The sequence below is a fragment of the Rhinoderma darwinii genome, chromosome 9, assembly GCF_050947455.1.
Source record: "Rhinoderma darwinii isolate aRhiDar2 chromosome 9, aRhiDar2.hap1, whole genome shotgun sequence".
In the NCBI taxonomy this organism is placed as follows: domain Eukaryota; kingdom Metazoa; phylum Chordata; class Amphibia; order Anura; family Rhinodermatidae; genus Rhinoderma; species Rhinoderma darwinii.
In genome coordinates this window covers 52369407-52384935 of record NC_134695.1, presented here as the reverse complement: position 1 = coordinate 52384935, position 15529 = coordinate 52369407, and the positions used below count along the sequence as shown (strand labels likewise).

The window sequence follows — 15529 nt, the reverse complement described above, 5'->3', positions numbered from 1 at the left end:
AAAATTCTATGCAATGGCGCTATACACTGGGGCTACACACTGTATAGTCCGGATAAAAATTCAACAGACTGTCTCCAGGAAAAGTTCCTCACCATCCCCAATAGCATGGAGGTTAGATGTAGTAGATGAAGTATCAGAACACACTTGGTGTTTCTACTGCATGGTCTCCCAGCCGTCACATAAAGAGGTTCTGCAGAGGATAAAAGCAGACAAACATAGAGCAGACTGCAGTGTTGGATAAAATCTTTTGGTACTTTATTTCATATACTCACAAAGTGACAGAATAAAAAGCTCATAAATATATAAAATCTCCACGTTGCACGCCAAGACTCTCCTCCCGACCCTGGGTTTTTCCTTGTCCGGCTTCTTCTGGGGCTTTATCCTTTGCAGAACCACTTTATGTGACGGCTGGGAGACCAAGCGGTAGAAACACCAAGTGTGTTCCGATACTTCATCTACTACATCTAACCTTCTTGATATTGGGGATGGTGAGAAACCTTTCCTGGAGTCAGTGTGTTGAATTTTTATCCGGACAACACAGCGTGTAGCCCCATTGCATATAATTTATATATATATATATATATATATATATATATATAGAATCAAGCAAATGGTAGGAGCAGCACAGTGTAAAAACCAAAAACGGCTGGTGCTAGCTTCAGATATCAAGGAGTGACGTACTCCCCATGAATATACCAAAAATAGAGCCCAGAATCAGCACTCAATAGCAAAAATATGAATTTATTCACCCAACACAGCAACGTTTCACTTCCTCCATGGAAGCATTTTCAAAATGCTTCCATGGAGGAAGTGAAACGTTGCTGTGTTGGGTGAATAAATTCATATTTTTGCTATTGAGTGCTGCTTCTGGGCTCTATTTTTGGTATATATATATATGCAAATATATGCCATTCAGCTACATACATTGCCTGTAAACTCTTATGTTAAAAAAAAATACCACGTGGTATAGTTTTTTTTGTGGGACCCTTTTTTATTTTATGTATAGTCAACTGCGCTTTCCAATACTGTGTGGAAGAAAAAGTATGCCGACGCATACCAGCCAAAGTTGTGCCACAAGAACTCTCTCCAGGCATATTTCGGTTAATGCATTTAGTTTATGCAACAGGAACATTCCCGAAGTATATGTCAAATGTATACCAAAAACTAAATGTGAACAAGACCTAATTGCTTATTTAATAATTTATCCTCATTTTTTTTTTTAGCAATATAAGGCTCTGGTCACATTTTGTTAGAGCCCTATGTTCGGCATAGAATCCAGAATTGCTCCAGGTGCATACACTAAACGTATCCATAGACCACCATTAGCTGATGTATGCCAAAGTATGTCTTTTGGTACACGTCGGACTGGTATGCATTGGCATACCTTGTTTTGTGTGATATGGATTACTGTATACCGTATATGGTTTTTTTTTACATTGTACTCCAATGGCCAACGTATCACACTGTATGCCTTTACAATGGGATACGTCACAGCCTTCCGTCTGAGGTATACATGGGCAGATACTCCTGATGTTTACCTCCGATGTCAGGCTCTGATGTAATGTCAGCAGAGTTTAAAGAATACTGTGTTTTCAGTAGAAAGTTATAGTCTTTTCTTCTGAAGTTGTGTTTTGTTACAGGTGGGACACTAGCTGATGAATTCATAACAGAAGTAGAACTTTTTATCCGATGGCTTCAAATTGTCACATTTCTACCTGTTATGTCATTTAACACTCCGCCATGGGTTTGCTGCGATAGTTGGGTAAGCAGTTTAGATATTCTAACACAAAGATAACAGAAAAATGTAAACACTAAGAATATACTTTTCGGTATTCAATATTTCCTCCTTGACCCTTTCGCTGCCAAGGCTTTTTTGACAATTGCCACCTATGGTAGCCGAGACAATTTTAAATTTTTTGACATGTACAAATAAAAACTGAACTCTAAAATTAAAAATTCCTACTAAACCCCCATGCCCATATATTTTCTGAAAGTAGAGACTTAGCACATTGTCAAAAAGCCACTCAGCACTTTATCAACATAGACACATTCATGACATTTTTCGTCAAATTTCAATTTTTATTAAACATTACATATAAATTCATGTTTGTGCCAAAAAATCTGAACCAAGCAGAAAATTAGACACACTTCCTAAAAATAAAAATTCAAGTTGTGCAGCGTTCATATATTCCAATTATGTCTCTGTCTTTATGAAAATAGTTTTACAAATTCACCAGAACTAAAGAGACCAAGTATCTGGTTGTAGAACTCGGTATTAGACTATTAACTCTCAAACATATCTAAATCCCGATCCTCGACTACCATAATCACAACTTGGGTGACATCTCATGGCCAGTGACATAAAGTAACATAGCGGGAACAGACTACAGCAACACTTTGCAGACTTGTCAGTAGACAAGGAGTAGCACTCCTACGCAGTAGAAGTTTAGCAGCAGGCAGGGACAATGAATGACTGAGACCGTTATTGATTTGGCGCAGGTTAGCCTGGGATGCGGAGTCTAAGGCTGGATTCACACGAGCATGTTCGGTCCGTAAAGGATGGAACTTATTTTGGCCGCAAGTCCCGGACCGAACACACTGCAGGGAGCCGGGCTCCTAGCATCATAGTCTCTCCATGGAACTACTGTACCTTACTGAAAACATGATTACAATACGGGACTGTTGTCCCGCAGCAAGGCAGGGACTCCTAGCGTCGTACATAACTATGATGCTAGGAGCCCGGCTCCCTGCAGTGTGTTCGGTCCGGGTCTTGCGGCCGAAATACGTTCCGTCCTTTACTGACCGAACATGCTCGTGTGAATCCAGCCTAAGGAATCTACCATTCTTCATCCTTAGGATATGTTCACACAGGGCGGATACGCTGCGTAATAGGTACACAGTGTATCCGCTCTGGATTACGTAGGGAATTCCGGCTGAAAAACGGCACCAAATTGTGTTGCAGTTTTTCGGCCGGGAATGTCCGCTGCAGAAAATGGCACGTAAAAAAAACCAACAAGTCTATACCTATACTTACCTATAGCCACGGTGACGCATCCCTTTGACATGTTGCAAATTAATAAAACGCATCACAGGTCAATTTCTGAATGTTTTTTCGGGTTTGTTTTTTTTACACAGCATGCTGATGAGATTTGTGCAAATTTCATCCACTTTGCTGCTACTGTAATACGCTGCAGACTTTCCGCAATCAAATCCGTTGCGGAAAATTCACAGTTATTACGCTACGTGTGAACAACGGCAATAACCTCTGCAAAGAGGAATGGACTTTACCATTAAGATTAAGATTCCCATTAATATTCCCAGGATGGTCCCTAATAGACAGTAGGGCAGCAGATAGCAGATATGAAACGTTTCATGGTCAAACCGATCAAGGTCATAGCAGACGGGCATCGTCAGGTCCCGTAATCGTTATCAGGTGACAAGGTCAGGTTTAAGCCAGAGGTCAGTAAACTCAGTACCAGGGCTGATAATCAAGTGAGGAATTCCAGGAGCAGTTTCCCTTTTTTATTGAAACAATTTTTCTTTATTTTTTCATAGTAATATTATATTCCATAATAAGCATACAAAAAATTAGAGCATCCGGTACAAAATCTATTCCAGGAATAAAACATTTCATCAATAAAAGGTATACAATCTTTTTACATCTCAACATAGGTGTGTACAGAAACAGTACTCAACTCTTCTATTCTATAAATCATCTTGAGCCATACATCGCATGGATATTCCACTCACTTAATAAACTACATATTCAATGAGAATATGGAACAAATTCATAACCAATACATGGGATATACCTAAAAAGGGGTATACAGGATCAAATCTCATAGTCCTCAAGCATAAATCCAACCTCCAACATCAAACTCTAGAATTTATTTCCCAAAGAGTATTCTCCCCTTCTCAAAATTAATCTTGTTTCTTTATAAAGACTTTCTTCCTTACTTCCGCCACTGACCGATCCAGTATACATGCCTCATCAAGTACATTTACAATGCAATAGCCTGTAGATCAAACTCCCTAAAAAAAAAACATCCTATTCCCTTCTGATTCTTGGTAAATTCTTTGATTCCTTACTCCCTTTTCCATCCTCCATAAATTTTCTATATTAAACCCTTAAGGACTTAATTTCAGTTTTTTTCATTTTCGATTTTTCCTCCCCACATTCCAAAAGCAATAACTTCTTTATTTAATTGTCGACATAGCCATATGAGGGCTTGTTTTTTGCGGGATAAGTTGTAGTTTTTCACGGTACCATTTATTGTACCGCATAATTTACTGGCAAGCTGAAAAAAATTATTTGTGGGGTGAAATGGGCAAAGAACAGCGATAACGCCATATTTTGGGAGGTTTTCTTTTTACGGCGTCCATCACGCAGTAAAAACTACATATTCACCTTATCCTACAGGTTGATACGATTACGGCGATACCAAATTTATTTGTTTTTGTTTTATGTTTTACCACTTTTAAAAAAATAAAACTTCGTTAAAAAAAAAAAAGTTTTGCTTTGCCATATTCTGAGAGCCATAAGTTTTTTAATTTCCATCAATTTTCCCTCAATATAGTGGTGTGGGGGCTTAATTTTTGCAAGGCGATCTGTAGTTTTCACCGATACCATTTTGAGTTACATGTAACTTTTTTATCACTTTTTATTATAGTTTTTTGGAGAGATAAGGTGACCAAAAACAGCAATTTGTGTGTTTTATATATATATATTTTTTTACGCCATTCACTGAGCGGGTTAAACAACGCTATATTGTGATCGCGGCGATACCAGTTACGTTAGCTTTTATTTATTTTTTAACCCCTTAAGGACGCAGCCTAGTTTGGGCCTTAAGGCTCAGAGCCCATTTTTCAAATCTGACATATTTCACTTTATGTGGTAATAACGTCGGAATGCTTAAACCTATCCAAGCGATTCTGAGATTGTTTTCTCGTGACACTTTGGGCTTCATGTTCGTGGTAAAATTTGGTCGATATATTCAGTCTTTATTTGTGAAAAATTGCAAAATTTAGAGAAAATTTACAAAAAATAGCATTTTTCAGAATTTAAATGCATCTGCTTGAAAAACAGACGGTTATACCACCCAAAATAGTTACTAGTTCACATTTCCCATATGTCTACTTTAGATTGGCATCGTTTTTTGAACATTCTTTTATTTTTCTTGGACGTTACAAGGCTTAGAACATAAACAGCAATTTCTCATATTCTTAAGAAAATTTCAAAAGCCTTTTTTTGAAGGTGCCAGTTCAGTTCTGAAGTGGATTTGAGGGGCCTATGTATTAGAAACCCCCATAAAACACCCCATTTTAAAAACTAGACCCCTCAAAGTATTCAAAACAGCATATAGAAAGTTTTTTAACCCTTCAGGCATTTCACAGGAATTAAAGCAAAGTGGAAATTAAATTTGCAAATTTCATTTTTTCTGCTGAATTTCAATTTTATTCAATTTTTTTTTAGTAACAGAGAAGGTTTTACCAGAGAAACACTACTAAATATGTATTGTCCAGATTCTGCAGTTTTTAGAAATGTCCCACATGTGGCCCTACTGCGCTCGTGGACTAAAACACAAGCCCTAGAAGCAAAGAAGCACCTAGTGCATTTTGAGGCCTCTTTTTTATTAGAATATATTTTAGGCAGCATGCCAGGTTTGAAGAGGCGTTGAGGTATCAAAACAATGGAAACCCACCAGAAGTGACCCCATTTTGGAAATTACACCCCTCAAGGAATTTATTTATGGTTTTTGTTATCATTTTGACCGCACAGTTTTTTCACAGCACCTATTTGAATTGGGCTGTGAAATGAAAAAAATGATATTTTTTCCAATAAAATGTCATTTTTGATCAAATTTTCTTATTTTCACAGGGAACAACATACCCCATTTTGTTGCCCAATTTGTCCTTAGTGCGGCAATACCCCATTTGTGGTGATAAACTGCCGTTTGGGCCCATGGGAGGGCTCAGAAGGAAAGGAGCGCTATGTGTTTGTTGGAGTCCAGATTTTGCTGGATTGGTTTTCGGGTGCCATGTCGCATTTGCAGAGCCCCAGAGGTATCAAAGCAATGGAAACCCACCAGAAGTGACCCCATTTTGGAAACTACACCCCTCAAGGAATTCATTTATGGTTTTTGTTATCATTTTGACCGCACAGGTTTTTCACAGCACCTATTTGAATTGGGCTGTGAAATGAAAAAAATTATATTTTTTCCAATAAGATGTCATTTTTGATCAAAATTTCTTATTTTCACAGGGAACAACATACCCCATTTTGTTGCCCAATTTGTCCTTAGTGCGGCAATACCCCATTTGTGGTGATAAACTGCCGTTTGGGCCCATGGGAGGGCTCAGACGGAAAGGAGCGCTATGTGTTTGTTGGAGTCCAGATTTTGCTGGATTGGTTTTCGGGTGCCATGTTGCATTTGCAGAGCCCCAGAGGTATCAAAGCAATGGAAACCCACCAGAAGTGACCCCATTTTGGAAACTACACCCCTCAAGGAATTCATTTATGGTTTTTGTTATCATTTTGACCGCACAGTTTTTTCACAGCACCTATTTGAATTGGGCTGTGAAATGAAAAAAATGATATTTTTTCCAATAAGATGTCATTTTTGATCAAAATTTCTTATTTTCACAAGGAACAACATACCCCATTTTGTTGCCCAATTTGTCCTTAGTGCGGCAATACCCCATTTGTGGTGATAAACTGCCCTTTGGGCCCATGGGAGGGCTCAGAAGGAAAGGACCACCATTTGGCCTACTGGAGCTTTTCTGGTGCTAAGTCATGTGTGCAGAAGCCCCTGAGGTACCAGTACAGTTGAAACCCCCGAGAAGTGACCCCATTTTAAAAACTACACCCCTTAAGACATTCATCTAGAGGTGTAGTGAGCATTTTGACCCCACAGGTACTGTGTAAAAGATAATGCGCAGCAGATGGTGCAGTGTGAGATTTGCAATTTTATATATGTATATGCCATTTCAGTGTCCAATATAGTGTGCCCAGCATGCGCCACCGGAGATATACACCCCTTAAATTGTAATGTGGGTTCTCCTGGGTACGACAATACCCTACATGTGGCTGTTATCAGCTGCCTGGGCATACGGCAGGGCTCAGAAGGGAAAGATGAGGGGGGTAAGCTGTGCGGAGTGCATCAGGGTAAATTGAAAATCAAGGGATGTATGATACATTTTAAAACAATCTTTTATACAGAGCCCTGGTTTTTCGGGACACGTGTCACATTGGTATATTGTGTTCTTCCTTATCCCCCTCTTATAGCAGACTCTGCACCTCTTTTGACTCTTTCCCTTTCCACCGGTTTGGGGACCTTCTCCTGGAAAGTGTTGCCCTGGTACGATGCGCCCCCCCTTCCTGGTCCCTAAAGATTAGATCTTGAAATTCCAGGAAAGTTCCCCTCTGGCCTGCACATCGACGTAGCACATACGCATTGTACAAAGCCATCTGTATAATGTGCCCGGCCAGCTTCTTATACTACACCGCATGGCGCTGTAGGGCTTCAGGACTTGATTTGACAAGTCCATCCCTCCCATGTACCTATTGTAGTCCAGGATGCAGTCTGGTTTGGGGGTGGCCTTTCCTTCATATATCCTAAACCTGTAGGTATACCCTGATGCACTCTCGCACAGCTTATACATCTTCACGCCATACCTTGCCCTCTTACCCGGCAGGTACTGGCGGAATTGAACCCTCCCTTTAAAATGTACCAGGGACTCATCAATAGAAAAACACTTCTCGGGGGTGTATGCTTGGGAAAACCGGGCACTGGAACGGTCTAATAGGGGTCTCCGTTTATACAAACGGTCAAAACTGGGGTCATCTCGGAGTGGGCACGGCTCATTATCAGTATAATGTAAGAAGCGAAGTATTGCCTCATTTATTTATTTTTTTAGGTTCCAGTTCATTTCTGAAGTTGCTTTGAGGGGCCCATATATTAGAAACCCCTATCAAACACCCCATTTTAGAAACTAGACCCCTCAAAGTATTCACAACAGCATTTAGAAAGTTTATGAACCCTTTAGGTGTTTCACAGAAATTTAGAGGAAAGTAGAGGTGAAATTTACTCTTTTTATACCATTTTTTTTATAACACAAAAGGATTTATCAGAGAAACGCAACTCAATACTTATTGCCCAGATTCTGCAGTTTAGAGAAATATCCCACATGTTGCCCTCGGGCGGTAATGGACTGAAGCACCGGCCTCCGAAGCAAAGGAGCACCTAGCGGATTTTGAGCCCTCTTTTTTATTAGGCACCATGTCCGGTTTGAAGAGGTCTTGTGGTGCCAAAACATTGGAAACCCCCCAAAAGTGACCCCAATTTGGAAACTAGACCCCTTGAGGAATCCATTGTAGTTTTCATGGGGTGCATGCGGCTTTTTGATCAGTTTTTATTCCATTTTTAGGTGGCGTGGTGACTAATAAACAGCAATTCTACTATTGTTTTTGTATACTTTTTTTTTTACAGCGTTCACCGTGCGCTATAAATGATATATTAACTTTATTCTGCGGGGCGATACGATCACGGCGATACCAGATGTTTATAGTTTTTTTTTATGTCTTATGGCGTTTGCACAATAAAATATGTTTTGTAAACAATCATTCACTTTTTGTGTTACCTTATTCTAAGAGCCATAACGTTTTTATTTTTCAATCAATAAAGCCGTGCGAGGACTTATTTTTTGCGTAACGAACTGTATTTTCCATCAGTACCATTTTTAGGTACATGCGACTTTTTGATCTCTTTTTATTCCATTTTTTGGGAGGTGAAGTGACCAAACAATTGTGATTGTGGTACGGTTTATTAATATTTTTTTTTACGGCGTTCACCGTGCGGGATAAATAACAAAATAATTTTGTAGTTCAGGCCGTTACGGACGCGGCGATACCAATTATGTATAGTTTATTTGTTTGTTTATATATTTTTATTAATAATAAAGGCCTGATAAGGGAAAAAGTGGGACTTTTACTTTTATTACTTTTAAAACTTTTATTTTCTTATTTTTACACATCTTTTTTTAACTTTTTTTTTACTTTATTACTTTGTCCCACTAGGGGACATGAGGGCAGGAGGCCCTGATCGCTATTCTAATACACTGCACTACATGCGTAGTGCAGTGTATTAGAACTGTCAGCTACTCACTGACAGCAAGCATAGTGGGTCCTGACGTTGTCAGGACCCACTAGGCTTCCGTCTATGGCATAGCCGGACGCCATTGTTTGGTGTCCAGTTGCCATAGTCACCATCGCCGGCCGCTATCGCGTAGCAGGCCGGCGATGGCAGCTTAACCCCTAAAAAGCCGCGATCTCTATAGAACGCGGCTTTTAAGGGGTTAATCAGCGGGGACACAGCGATCGGTCCCCGCTGTAGGAGCTGTGACAGCTGCTGAACAAGACAGCAGCGTCACAGCTCCTGTATGTGTCGGGAGGACGGCCGAAACGGCCGTTACTCCCGTGACGTACTATTACGTCATGGAGCGCGAACGATACAGCTGCCATGACGTAATAGTACGTCAAGGAGCGGGAAGGGGTTAACATTGCTTTAGGGGTAAAATGGGAAAAGGCGGGTTTTAGAACTTTTAATACTTTTTTATTTTGGAACATAATACTTTTTTTATTAGTCCCCCTAGACTTGAAGCAGCGATCATTGGATCACTTGCATGATATACTGCAATACTGATGTATTGCAGTATATAGTGATTCTGACAGTCTCCTTTGAAGCCCTGCCATCATTGTATACCGATTGACAATGATGAGCTCCTCACGTGTCGGCCGCAATAGTATAAATACTCAGCATTATCTGTATATAGATGGCAGACCTGGCGGCCTTCATTAGTCCACCCAGACTGCCATAATAACCATTGTCACCAGCCGATTGCATCGCGGTGGGGCATGATGTCGTGTTGGAGGGGGCCCCCCTGATTCTAACAATTTAAATGTCGCGGTCGGGATTGACCACGGAATTTAAGGTGTTAAACAGGCGGAATCAAAGTGATCGTGAGCTGTATAACACAGCCGTCACCTGCTGAATATGCAGCGAGCTCAGCACGTGAGCCCGCTCCATACTTCCCCTTAACGGCTGTCGCGTACTAGTACGTGACATGTCGTTAAGGGGTTAATATATCTCATGCTGTACCATCTGTTCCATTACCTATCTATCCTAGCCCTATTCCACCTCCCACCCACTACTTCTCCTCCCTCCCCTTGCTAGACTTTACTTATATAAACCAATTTCCCCACAGTTCCTCAAAATCATTATTCTCATTTTTCCTTATGTAGTACATTTTTTCAAATTGTATCATCTTCATTACATATTTTATCCGCCCCTCTTGCCGAATCCAATTGGCCATATTTGTCTTATGCACCCAATAAAGAAGTTTCACTATTACCCCTTTATAATAACCCCTGTAATTTTAAGCCCATCATACCTCAAAACACATATAATCGGATCCCAAGGGATCCCATATTCCTCCAGAATTTCCACCCAAAATCTCCTTTCTCTCCTTCACATTTAGGGCATTTTGATTCCTGACGTTTATACATTTTAGCCACTCTATAGGGGGAATAATGTACCCTATTAACAATAAAAATCTGGGTAATTAGAAGCTGCGGTCCACAGAAGATACTTCGAATATTCCCCAGAATTATCATCCATTAGTGTTCCTTTATCTCCCCCATATCACATATCCATCTCCCTAAAAAAAGAACAGATGAAAAAACATAAAGGACGAATTACTCTTCCCATTGTTTATTACTTTATAAATTCTTGATAATCTCCCTTTTTTTCCATATTTCTCCAAACCTTATAACACATTTACAAGGCGATTCTCCTTTTGGTCCATATTAATCTCCCCCCCCCCCCCCCCCCCTTTATGCCTTAGTGCATGTCTAAGCTGCAGATACCGTATTATTTTGGCGTCTATAATATGTAGACATCATTGCTTGTATAAGGTGATCTTGATGTTATGTATTTCCCATCAATCCCAACAGAGAATACTTCAGAGGAGAGCTAGGAAGAATGGAAAGGGTTCTTGTAAATGTACCCCAAAAAGGGCATAAACAGGAGGTTTTATGTAGGAATGGGATTCAAATGTTTGTAGACAAATAGTTTGAAGATACTTTTTTCTAAGACACTTTAGTTTTTGCTGTAGTGCTTTAATTGGAAGACTCTGTAAAGCATTATTAAGACATGGTTGTTGTTCATGGTTGTTGTTCATGACAACCGTACATGGTAAAATACAGTAAATATGCATGGAGATTTGGAGAATACCCCAGGTCTGCTATAGTAAGGTCTTCACTGTAAGCTTCTTGCTATGACACATATTAGTAATGAGGCTCTTCACACAAAAGTAAATCGGTCTTCCATCTTCTAATACTAAATTATTTCCCTTTTATACAACAAAGATTGTGTTGGATGTTGTATTCTTTACAGTGACAATTTATCAGTTGGTTGGTCATTTTTAGGTATTGAATCTAACAAGACGATACATACAAATGCATCAAGAATTGGTTGTTCCACTTTTATTAAAGTATGCAGAAGACTGGCTGGACACAGGACTCCCCATCTTCAGACCTGTCTGGTGGCTCAGTCCAGAAGACCCAGTGGCTTTCACAATAGATAATGAGTTTCTGATTGGAGATGAGGTGAGGACAAAGAAACCAGTATCAATATTGTCATCGATAGTAATAGATTTCTCCATCATTCCCTAGTAGGTCAAGTATACTCACTGTGTGTTGTTCATTACTAACCAATTCTAAACTTCAGAGCATGAGACAAATACCAGACATTCTACATACATTATAATGGATACACAAGTTAAAGGTGCAATTTCTAGCTGCAAACATTTGTGGGTTTGTAGTTATTTTATATCATTTACATTTTGAAAATATATATATTTTCTTCTAAAAAAAATGACAGTCAAAAATTAGAAGTAAGAATTCGTTATAACGGAAGTACACCTAAAACCTTCTGACACATTGCATGGACGCGCCATAATATTTCATTTGTAGTGTCTGTGTGAACATTCAACCCCACCAATTTCCAAAATGCACTGCAGTTTGCCTTAACAGGGTTTTCTGGGACTTTCATATTGATGGCCCATACTTAGGATAGGTCATCAATATTAGATAGGTGAGGGTTCAACCCCCAGCACCCTAACTCATCAGCTGACCGAAGAGGCAGATAAACTATAAAGAGGGCGGGACGTTCGTCGGCGCGGACCTTTTAGTCAGCTGATCGGTGCGGGTGACGGAAGACGGCCCCCAACTGATCTGATATTGATGTATAAAAGTCCCAGGAAAACTAAGTCCGTTGTTAGAATCTATTCAGTTACATATGTCAACCATAGACCAGTAATGAAAAAACACATATAAACATATAAAACTTTTTTGAAAAAATCTGTTCTGGCAAATACAGAGATTGTACTAGAATTTTTTTGGCAAAGGCCTCATGCACAAGGCAGAGTCCCTGTGGCGAAGTACTAAGGAGCCATAGGCACCTCTTGTGCCGCCGTATAGTGCTCCGAATGGTGCCGTGTTACAAAGATTATATGGGGAGAAGCGCTCCATAATACAGCATCCAATGGAGCATGCCACGTGTACCTCTGTATAAAATTGGACACATATGGAGGCAAAGTAGGGCCCCATATAAGTCTAAGGGCGCTGTTTTTACGGCGCCATACAATTCACAGCTTGAACAGAGACCAAACTATTTTGTACGAAAAGAAAACTTACCATTTGCATGTGTTTTCTTTTAGAGCTCTTCTAGATTATAAATGGAGGCCGCTGGATGCTATATCGGGGCAGTCTTTGAAATATTGCCAATTATTCTCTGGTTATTAACATTCCAAAGTTTATTGGTTAAACTCAGTCATGTTGAGCAATGATCCCCTTCAAACACTTTTATGGATCATATTAGTATCTGTTGCTTTGATGTTGACTTTATTCGATGTGCCGAATGCTCAACACATTCAATACATTACAGAGCCCATAGTATAAGGCAAGAGGTGTAAATACTTATTTTGAAGTCGAAGCCAATTAGTCATCCTTTCCATTACAAAACCAGAAGCTCTGGAAACATCTGCACTTGCCACAATATAGAATATGTTCAGAAGAAGATTTTAGAAATATAGGAACAAGTGTTTAAATTCTAAAATATTATTCTAAGTTTTATACAAAACTCTTTTTTCAATGGTTTCTGACTACCCATATAAGACTCTGCTCACACCAAATTTGGCGAACATTTGGAGTATACGCCGGGAACGTATAGCCCTGACACATGCAACTGTATGCCATACAGTTGTATACATCACCCATTGACTCTCACTGTAAAAAGTCATATATCATGTGGGATACTTTTTTTGCAGGGTGCTTGGTCAACTAGGTTTTTCAATACAGTAAAAATGTACGGCAGGTGTATATTGCCAAAACATATGACAAAATGACAGTTTTTTGCATACTCTGGGCCTATTATAATGACATTGACATATATATATATATATATATATATATATATATACACACACATATATATATATATATATATATATATATATATATATATATATATATATATATATATATATATGAACAAATTTGACATATATACATTGGGAGATTTTCCCAGGCTATACGAAGAACATGGTATGAACATAGCCTAAGGGTGCATTAATATGACTGTAGTTTTAGACATTTTCTTACCACATTTTTTTGCCCAAACAGGAACAGTTACCATTGGGTGAAAGTAGGAAAACTGAACTTAAGGAACGGAAGTTTTTTGGTAACATTAAAGGGGCTGCCTGAGAGCAGAAGAAAAGGGTCTACTTATTTTTAACAAAGAGCCACTCTTGTCTATTGGATGTGTCAGGTATTGCAGCTCAGGCCCTTCGACTTGCCCATACTGCAATACCAGACACAGCCAATAGACAAGGGTGGTGCTGTTTCAAAGACAACCCTTTAAAATGGCAAGTGCCATCATTTCCATTTTTATTAAATTAAATGCGAAAAATAATAAAAAAAATTCTGTCAAAACGACACATTTTATGAATGCACCTCTGCTGTTATATGACTATGTCCCATTCACAGACTACTAGAAGACACAACAGAATGGAAAATTTCCCTGACTACCATGCATATATATGACCGAATAAGTATTCTTATTAATAACATATCTGTATGGATCCCTTGTTTTGTACCTTGTTTTGCACTCCCTCCGTCTGAAGAAAAAAAGGTTCAACCTGCAGAGGCGACAAGCCTTCTTTACTGTGAGAACTGTGAATCTATGGAATAGCCACCGCAGGAGCCGTCACAGCAGGGACAGTAGATGGCTTTAAAAAAGGCTTAGATAATTTCCTAGAACAAAAAAATATTAACTGCTATGTGTAGAAATTTTTTACTTCCCCTTTCCCATCCCACTTCCCCTTTCCCTTCCCTTGGTTGAACTTGATGGACATGTGTCTTTTTTCAACCGTACAAACTATGTAACTATGTAACCTATAGTATAATGGACTCCTGCACATCACAAGTGTTTTGGTGTTTGGTAGTTTGGCTTTGTTTTACATCTATTAGTGAATTTATTTCGATTTTTGTACCTCTGTCAATTCTTAGATGCTGATAGCGCCGATCACCAAGAAAGGCCATATTCAACGAGACGTTTTCCTGCCTGGGAAGGATTATAAATGGATGGATATGAGCACATCCCAGGTGTTTGATGGAGGCACATTACTACGGAACTATAACTGCAGCCTGCACGAAATTCCAGTTTTTATAAAGAAAACATCATAGGTTAAACCAGTTATTACAAATATGTATAGTGCCTTGCGAAAGTATTGCCCCACCTTGGTGTTTTTCCTGTTTTGTTGAATTTTGGGGAGTTTGTACCATTTGATTTACACAACGTTACTGTGGCACAAACAAGAAAAAAAAAAAGAGAACTTTAATGTGCATAAATATGCACCCCCTGAAAGTCGATACTTTTTTGGAGCAACCTTTTGCTGCAATTACAGATGCAAGTCTCTTGGGGTATGTCTCTATTAGCTTAGTGCATAGTACATGTAGACACTGGGATTTTTGCCCATTCTTCCAGGCAAAACTGCTCCAACTCCTTCAAGTCAGATGGATTGTGTTGGTGTACCTCAGTCTTCAAGTCATGCCACAGAGTCTCAACTGGATTAATGTCTGGGCCTTGACTCAGCCATTTGAAGACATTTAAATGTTACCCCATAAACCACTCTAGTGTAGCTTTAGCAGCATGTTTAAGGTTATTGTCAAGCTGGAAGGGGAACCTGTATCCCAGTCAAAAATCTCTGGCTAAAAAAATCCTCAAGAATTGCCCAGTATTTACTGACATCCATCTCTTTCCTTTAATCCTGACCAGATTTCCAGTCCTGCCGATGATAAGCATCCCCCCTGCATGATGCTTCCACCTCCATGCTCCACTGTGGGAATAGTGTTCTTGGGGGAGACGGAAGGTGTTGGGTTTGTGCCACACACAGTGTTTCACATGATGGC

At 39.5% G+C, this 15529-nt stretch overlaps 1 protein-coding gene across 1 annotated transcript in view; it reads left to right on the top strand.

The window, feature by feature from the left end:
• The window catches only part of LOC142660376 (SITS-binding protein-like), a 40285-nt gene extending 25482 nt beyond the window's left edge, over positions 1–14803 (top strand). The window contains exons 8-10 of the mRNA XM_075836988.1: positions 1641–1762; positions 11486–11665; positions 14627–14803. Coding sequence (XP_075693103.1) covers positions 1641–1762; positions 11486–11665; positions 14627–14803 — 479 coding nt within the window. The remainder of the gene's footprint in view (positions 1–1640; positions 1763–11485; positions 11666–14626) is intronic.
• The last annotated feature ends 726 nt before the right edge of the window (positions 14804–15529 follow it).